We start from the raw sequence: 8,503 nt of genomic DNA, 5'->3' as shown, positions 1-8,503 counted from the left end.
TTTAATAACCTAAGACATTATAGCCATGTCCTCAGGGGACTGGGAACATAGAGAAATAATAGGCTACTTTAGTCCTCATGTCTGAAAATAGAACAAGTCCTAGGAAAAAGGTGGATGTTTTCCTCATAGTAAATCAGGGCCCTTTCCCCCCCACCGCAAAACTGTTTATACTTTGGAAATAAAAAAGACAAAACTATTAACTAGAATATGTAAAATGACTTTTTTTTTCGAGACCAAGTCTTCCTCTTGTCACCCAGGCTGGAGTGTAATGGCGTGATCACAGCTCAGCTCTGCCTCCCAGGTTCAAGGGATTCTTCTGCCTCAGCCTCCTGAGTAGCTGGGATTACAGGCACCCCCCACCACACCCAGCTAACTCTTTGTACATTTAGTAGAGACAGGCTTTCGCTATGTTGGGCAGGCTGGGAACTCCTGGCAGTCAGGATCATCTGACTTCAGGTGATCCACCTGCCTCAGCCTCCCAGATTTTTTGTATTTTTAGTAGAGACGAGATTTCACCATGTTGGCCAGGCTAGTCTTGAACTCCTGACCTCAGGCGATCTGCCCGCCTCGGCCTCCCAAAGTGCTGGGATTGCAGGCATGAGCCACCGTGCCTGGCCGTAAAATGACTTTCATATTGGTAATTGTTGGATAATCAGCATTTAGACTAGTAAATACCAGGCATTATTTTAGAGATGCCAATCTCTCCATAGTGTTTTCTTTTTCTGTTTTTTGTTTTTTTGAGACAGAGTTTCACTCTTGTTGCCCAGGCTGGAGGAGTGCAATAGCATAACCTCGACTCACCGCAACCTCCGCCTCCCAGCTTCAAGCAATTCTCCTGCCTCAGCCTCCCAAGTAGCTGGGATTACAGGCATGCACCACCACACCCGGCTAAATTTTGTGTTTTCAGTAGAGACGGGGTTTTCTCCATGTTGAGGCTGGTCTCCAACTCCTGACCTCAGGTGATCGCCCGCCTCGGCCTCCCAATCCAAAGTGTTTTTTAATTAAAAATGAAAAAAGATCAATATGAAAAATAATCCTTTAGTTTCATTTAATTAACTTTTATTTATTTTTTGAGTTGGGGTCTCACTCTATCATCCAGGGTGGAGTGCAGTGGCATGATCTCAGCTCACTGCAACCTCTCCCTCCGTGGATTTCAGGTGATCCTCCCACCTCAGCCTCCCAAGCAGCTGGGACTACAGGCATGCGCCACCATGCTCGGCTATTTTTTTTTCTTGGTGTATTTTTTGTAAAGATGGGATTTCACCATGTTGCCCAGGCTGGTCTCGAACTCCTGAGCTCAAGCAATGTGTCTGCCTCGGCCTCCCAAAGTGCTGGGATTATAGGCATGAGCCACTGTGCCCAGTGAAAAATAATGGTTTAGAACTCTGAAAACCATAGGTACTAGAAAAAATGTATTCCTGGACATTTAATTGTTCAGAATATATCTCAAAGTGGGATAAAAATATCTTGGATCTATAACTACAGTGTGTTCTATGTATGTAAGGCTGATGGGAGCATAGATGTGAACCTGGCCCATCAAATTTTCTTGCACAATTAAAGAGGTATAACAAGGGAATTTTAGTTTAGTTTTTTTTTTTTTTAAGTAATTTTCAGAATATTTAGAAAACAAATTGAGGTCATAATATGCCACTTCAGTAATTACGGATTCTTCATTCCCAAACCTCAAAGTAAATAAGAACAAATTAGTTTTAAAATATTTCATTTCCTTTTAAAAATTCACTTACATAAAATAAATTTAAGGTTTTGAATTCAAATATAGGTGCCAATTTGATTTATGTCCATTTCTTCTATATACCCCTTTGATCTGCATTTTTTTATATAAAGTCCCATGACTTAGGCAGGCACAATAAGGCATAATTAGGCATTAAAGACATGGCATCCCAGATAGTAAGTCTTCATTCAATATCTGCTGCCCTAATGAAGTTAGCACTGCTTCTGGTAGAAATGCAGTCTGTGTCCCTTTTGAGTTCTTCTACATTTATGCTTGGGAAGCTTTTTACTTCACTAACTAAGGTATACTGTTAACTTCACCTGAATTCAACCTCACTGAATAATTAACAATTCTAAATTGTTCAAACCTAAATTAATAAAATTTTACTCTATTTCTTTCAAATATTTTTCACAAGTGAATCCCAACCTCTCAGTGGTAGCATTTGAATTCTAAATTATGCTACACTATCTGCAGCTATTCTGCAATCCATGAAGCATGGATGTTCTGCATTGTGGGAGATGTAGTTCACTGACCACATTTTCACCTGAAGGTAGTTATGTTTAATACAAACATCTGACTCAAGTTCTGTGTGGCAAATATCTGACAGCATGCATTCCATAAAATACTTTAAATTAATTAGGAACATACTATATAAAATGGTAAAGCATTTGCCACAGTTTCATAGCAAGCACTTTCATTACTTAAAAAATCTACATTCTAGTATTTAAGCACTCTAATACTTTTTCGTTAATGATTTTTCAATTGGAAACACACACATCCACAAAACCAACTTGTAAAACACAGGATAGAGTTTGGCTTTTGCATTAATTTTAGCAAGTGTGAACAATAATTTCTCTTGCTAACAGACAAAAATAATTTGACAAAAAAGAAGTACAGCACTGGGAAATAATAGATTCGGAATGGAAACATCATCCTCTTAGATATGAATATTCCAAATCAAAATTAAACTTGACAGTAGATTCACTTACCAATATTTTCTGTGGGCATTGAGACCCTTGTTGGTTCTAAAAGATTGTCAGCTAGGACAAAAGCTCCTTCTTCCAATGTATCGAGTAACATTGTTGCAGTATGTGCTTGTTCAGAAGAATTCATATGTTTCCATGATTCCAAAGCTTCAGGTCTCAGAAGGTTGTCCACTGTGTCAACAATTGCCTGTATCCATTAGAAAACTATCATTAGTTTTGACTGCTTTTAGAACCAAAGTGATTTTCAGTTGCTGACGAGTGACAATTGTAATATTTATCTGTCATGATGATTTACTCTTACTTCAAGATGGAAGAACATCTAGACAACATATATCTGGTCCATTTTAAAATATACCTGGACCATTTTAAAACAGGACTGACTGAAGATTAACAGACTGCTATTTGATTACAAAGAGTAAGTGTACAAAGGTGGATTGTTTCTATTTATTTAATCACACCTCAGTTGCTGACAGTTGACAACCACCTGTGTCAGCTCTTAATCCGAGACATTACTCTTACAGGTAGAGTCAAAACTACTAAAGTCATCCTATTTATAATCTCAAGATTTGAATATTCTAAACCAAAAATACTAATCTCTTTGGAGTAGATTAATATGTATGCTTGAAAATTAAACTATATTATTTTTTGGAATCTCAACTAAAATAGTAACCAAAATTATTCCTTATAGACACTGTCTACTTACAATCATTTGAAAAAAACAAAACAAAACAAAAAGGTAGCATTAAAGTTCATCAATTATCTGTGAACATTTTCACTCTTCCAATTCTCTGTCCAGCTAAAAAACACTTGAGCATATACTTTAATTCATCAACGATCTGCTTTTAAAGGGATAAAGAAAGGAATCAAAATTAAAGCCTCTACTGATAAGTTAAAGAAAACAGGAAAGTAGAATCAAGTCTTCATAAAAACACCCAAGTTGTAAATATTCACATATGTAGGTTTAATTTATTGCTACACAAAATAACATTAAATAAAATATAACTCAGTTAATCAACTGCAGGCAGGATCTTATACTAATACACTCAGTAGCTACGCACTATGCTTTGGAAAAGTGAAATCACTAAGTTTATTTACTCTATTCCATTCACCCAGTCATAATGTGTCATTATGCCCATAAACACATAGTTCTGATATACTGGTAATCACTGAAGAAAAAGAACACACATTGTACAAAAAGAAAAACAATAAAAATTGCTAGTGTGAGGTACTATATGAATGGGGGGAAAGTTGTTTGAAGCTACTGTCAGAGTAAGATTAATTAGCTTAATCCATCTTAATATCCTCATTCTGTCTGCCTTGTGAGCCACCACGACCTTCCTGGCAGGTGGAAGATACTTCCAAGTGGCGTTAAAGGCTTTTTTTCTCCCTCTAATGGGAGATAGAATAGTCAAAATACTCACACTGATACTGCTGCAGCCATTAACTAGAGTGTAACAGAAATTGGTCTGCGGAGGCCAGATTCATTAGTCACCAAGAAATACAGACTGGAGCCTCTCTCTAATCTAAGTCACAAATGAATCCTCTGTCACAAAGTGGGAACTCGCCTCATTTGCATAGTGTAAGTCAGCTTCTGATTTGTAATTTAAAGAGTTTTATTAGTCTTATCTGAACAGAGAAGCTCACTTGAGACATACTGAAAATGACACTGGTCAGAAATTAAGGTCATGCTGAAATTTACTCCATGTACACATAACTTGCTAATGGCATGCTTTTATTAATTTGAAACACTCCTTATTTATTACTATTTGTACTTGTGTAGTGGGATCAAAATGATCATTAGCCTAATCATATTCCTGAAGTAGTCTCTTTCTGCCAAAGGAAAAAAAAAAAGCTATTCTTTTCCAACTGAGATATATGTCCTGGGCAACATACCAATTATTACATTTCATACACTAATACCTTAAAGGTGAACTGAACACTGAAGTTTAAAAAATTCTATAGATTTCAGCAGTTATTTCTCTGCCCCTATTAAACAGGCTAAAAGGGGACTTTCAGACCATTATTACCTAAAAACAGACTTTCCTACTACACCTTTTCTTGTAAAGTTGTCAGGTTCAACAATGTCTAATACTGGCCGGGCGCGGTGGCTCACGTCTGTAATCCCAGCACTTTGGGAGGCCGAGGCGGGTGGATCACGAGGTCAGGAGTTCGAGACCATCCTGACTAACATGGTGAAACCCCGTCTCTACTAAAATTACAAAAAATTAGCCGGGTGTGGTGGCGTGCGCCTGTAGTCCCAGCTACTTGGGAAGCTGAGGCAGGAGAATGGCGTGAACCCGGGAGGCGGAGCGGAGCTTGCAGTGAGCCAAGATTGTGCCACTGCACTCCAGCCTGGGCGACAGAGCAAGACTCCGTCTCAAAAACAAAAACAAACAAACAAACAAAAAAAACCGTCTAATACTAACTAGTGAGACGTCATTTTTTTCTAGACCTTGACAACCAAAATCAGTGAAGTCATGGCTTTTTAATAATCTCTAGTCTAAGAAAGTACAAAAGTTATTTTGTTTTACTGTCACAATATATGGATTCGTTCTTCAAGGTTTGATTTACCACTGTTATGGTCCCCTGAAGAGTAAGGTTAGAAAATAACTATTTCCCCAAAAGGAACTTCTAAAATTCACAGAACAAAACAAAATACAAGTTAGTATTATTATTTTGATCTATCACACAGAACCACTATGGCATAATTCCACTGTTAGCCTCAGCATGTTTCCTATTACTTGGATATACCAGGGAGAAAACCCGGCTGGAGTGGACAGGGATTCTGAGCTCAACAGTGACTTTCTGTTCCTATTAGCTTGATAAAAAACAGTATGTAACATATACAGATATCACAGTCAAATTATTTATGTTTCATTTTTAGGAACCCATCCCCATATCAACTTGATTCTAGAACTGACTCCTAAAAATTTCAGAATAAAGCCTATTTTATTTAAGAGTATACCACAAAGATAAGAAAGCAGTGACTTTTTCATGCACATACATTATGACTATACAGTCTTTGATATGATAAACTGCCGAGAATATATCATAGCTGTTTTACTCAAGTTGTTTTTTAATCCACAGAGATGACAACAGGAAACAAAGAGACTACATAATTACTTTCCAATTAAGAGGATGTTTCATTAAAATTCGTGTACTTTTGGATGAATGGAAAAACAGCAGAAATCATTAAAAGTAAATCATTTGCTTATTCTGAGAGTAATATACCTGTGAAAAGCCAACATTTGTACAGCTGATATGGGGCACATTATATAATTATCAAAGACTGAAATACATTGGATCATGCAGCAAGATGATAAAGCGTGGCAGGTAGCTGAAGAAGGGAGAAAGCAGGGTGACAGCACAGGAGAGATACCTTAAGGTAAGCCCTGCATGTCTTCTCTCGTTTTTGGAGCTTTTAAGTAAAAGAAAAGAAAATCAGAGGTTAGATTTTTATCTGCTGAAAATGAGGAAAGAAGAAATCCTCAAAAATTAAGCTGGTGTTTCAGAGGTTGAAGTTTATATGCAGTAGTCCTCTGGAGTCTGAGTCTGCACTGACTACCAAAACTGCTTATTTACAGTGTTTTATTCTATTTTATTATGTATACTAATCTAAAATATGTTGACAAAAAGAGACAAAATATATACTGCAGTAAAAAAAAAAAGTCAATTTTTTAACCAGGTAGAACCACATTAGGCATAGATTTTGGGTTCCTATGAACCTAATATAAACACTTATAGTGTGATGAAAAGTAGCAATCCAACTTTTGTCATAATAGGAAAAATTAATGGCACTGATAACAATATATTCCTGGAGACGGCAACTTGTCCTTCTTCCAAAAGCTGCCATTGAAAGAAATATTTCAGTGGCTAATATTCCTATATGTGTCACAATTTTGCTGCAACTGTAAGAGTTCCATGTATTAACATACAAAGTATATCCACTGTATAACATGTAATCTCTCCAAGTGCAGATAATGCATTATAAACTGACAGTATTGACCACAATCAGATGGATAAAATTTGGCACCAACTAAGATCTCTATCAGGTAATTAACATCATTTACACTTTTTTGGGAGGGCACGACACATTGCTCTTTTCTCAACTGTAACTCTTCCTTGGAAAAATGAACCAAATTAGAAATTTTGCCTCTAATTATATGCCCCAGGACCAAAGATTTGGCTCTCAACTGCTGTAAGACAAGAGCTGCCATACCAAGTGTCTAATTCAAAATAACAGAAGAGTTCTCCCCACCTTGTTATAACTCCGTCCCGCTGAATCTTTTTCACTAGGTTTCAGTTCCTGCAGCTGCGCATCAAGGATATCCACCAACTGCTCCATCAATCTCACTGAAGAACTTACATCCCCAGCAAACACTGGCCCTTTGGTATGTTTTGCCAGTTCATTGGCAAGACTAGCAGCATTTTCTCCACTTCTGATCTGAAATGACAATTTGTATTACCTCATTTAAATTTTTTGTTCTGTTTACGGCTTCTAGTTCTTCTTGAGTATCTTTATTGTGGTGAAAAAAATTGACAAATGTTAAATTCTCCAACTAATTAAAACCGGTAACTTTATCTTAGAAGTTTTAAGGCTCTTAGATCATCAACACACACACATACAATTCTGAACCAGGCATTTAAAAAAAAAGAAAAAAAAATCCTTTCTCAAAAATTTCAGCCATTTCTCTCATTTCAGTGCAACCATTTAAAATTGTTATTTTAAAGTCTTATTTATTCCAATGATCCAGAATTTAAATCAGTATGTAATCAGCATTATACTGAGGGTTATTATCTGATGTTTATTCGTCATAAAGGTAGACGGAGGAGAAAATAAAATGGCATTGCATTACACTGTAATATTAAAGTTACTAATGCCTTTTAAAGTAGTTTACTCATTCTACCATAATCATGTGTGATATAAACATCTGCTTGCATTCTGCGGATTCAGTTGCCAACTTAATGATCCCTATTTGATTTAATAGGCCAATGCAGTTTATCTTATGAACATCAAAAGAAACAGAACTAAATATGAATGAAATTAACAAGCATGTACTCACTAAAAACCTTAACAAAGAGAACAGGATACCCCCAAACATATGTAACTTTCAGTCAACAGTTTACAGACAAAACTATGCATAATTTTTTTTTTTTTACTTTTATACTGAACAAAGAGTAATAAACCTGGTTTTAACACACAAAGCTAAATTATTTATGTTAGAAGTTAATGCCCTAAATCACAAATGTGTCATATTAAAAGGTTCCAACCAACCTTCTGAGCCAGCTGATTCACCCAGTGTGAGGTACAGTTGCTAAGATCGGGGCCCTTAGGGTTCCATGTTCCAGTGGAAACCATGCAGAGATACGAGGCAGTTCCTACAACAGATGTAGAAAACAACAGTGAAATTGAAACCATTTTTCTGCATGCATTCGGGAAATCAGCTATGATGATCCTGCTCTGCGTGTTAAATTTTGAATAAACTCTAATGCAAGTATTTGACAATAACTGACAAAAAGTAGGGTATAATGCAGATTATAAATGGTAAATATGAAGTCAGCATAGAAATATCATATATTTACAGCAAACAAACAAAAAGCCCTTGATTTTCTTGGGATTCATCCAAAGTGATGCTTATAATGAGAAAGGCAGCTGTAAGGAAGACTCACTAGAGTCTTGGGGCAAAAATCTCAGGCTTGACCTAGGTCTCTGAAAGGGAGAGGTAATTTATAGTGCCTGATCTTAAATGACTTCTACATTTTAAAAAACTTTGTCCATAGATGT

General features: G+C 36.5%; 1 protein-coding gene across 4 annotated transcripts in view; it reads right to left on the bottom strand.

Moving 5' to 3' along the window:
- The window catches only part of ADGRL2 (adhesion G protein-coupled receptor L2), a 203,411-nt gene that overhangs the window by 42,600 nt on the left and 152,308 nt on the right, over window positions 1-8,503 (bottom strand). For 3 of the 4 annotated variants that reach the window (XM_011977776.1, XM_011977774.1, XM_011977777.1), the window contains exons 7-9: window positions 7,994-8,097; window positions 6,977-7,162; window positions 2,722-2,905 (exon numbers count right to left, since the gene is read on the bottom strand). In XM_011977776.1, coding sequence (XP_011833166.1) covers window positions 2,722-2,905; window positions 6,977-7,162; window positions 7,994-8,097 — 474 coding nt within the window. Of the gene's footprint in view, window positions 1-2,721; window positions 2,906-6,097; window positions 6,137-6,976; window positions 7,163-7,993; window positions 8,098-8,503 lie in introns of all 4 variants that reach the window. The other variant, XM_011977773.1, reaches the window with a different exon arrangement.

Source organism: Mandrillus leucophaeus, unplaced genomic scaffold, assembly GCF_000951045.1.
Source record: "Mandrillus leucophaeus isolate KB7577 unplaced genomic scaffold, Mleu.le_1.0 Scaffold184, whole genome shotgun sequence".
Lineage (NCBI taxonomy): Eukaryota > Metazoa > Chordata > Mammalia > Primates > Cercopithecidae > Mandrillus > Mandrillus leucophaeus.
This window is presented reverse-complemented; position numbering and strand designations above follow the sequence as displayed.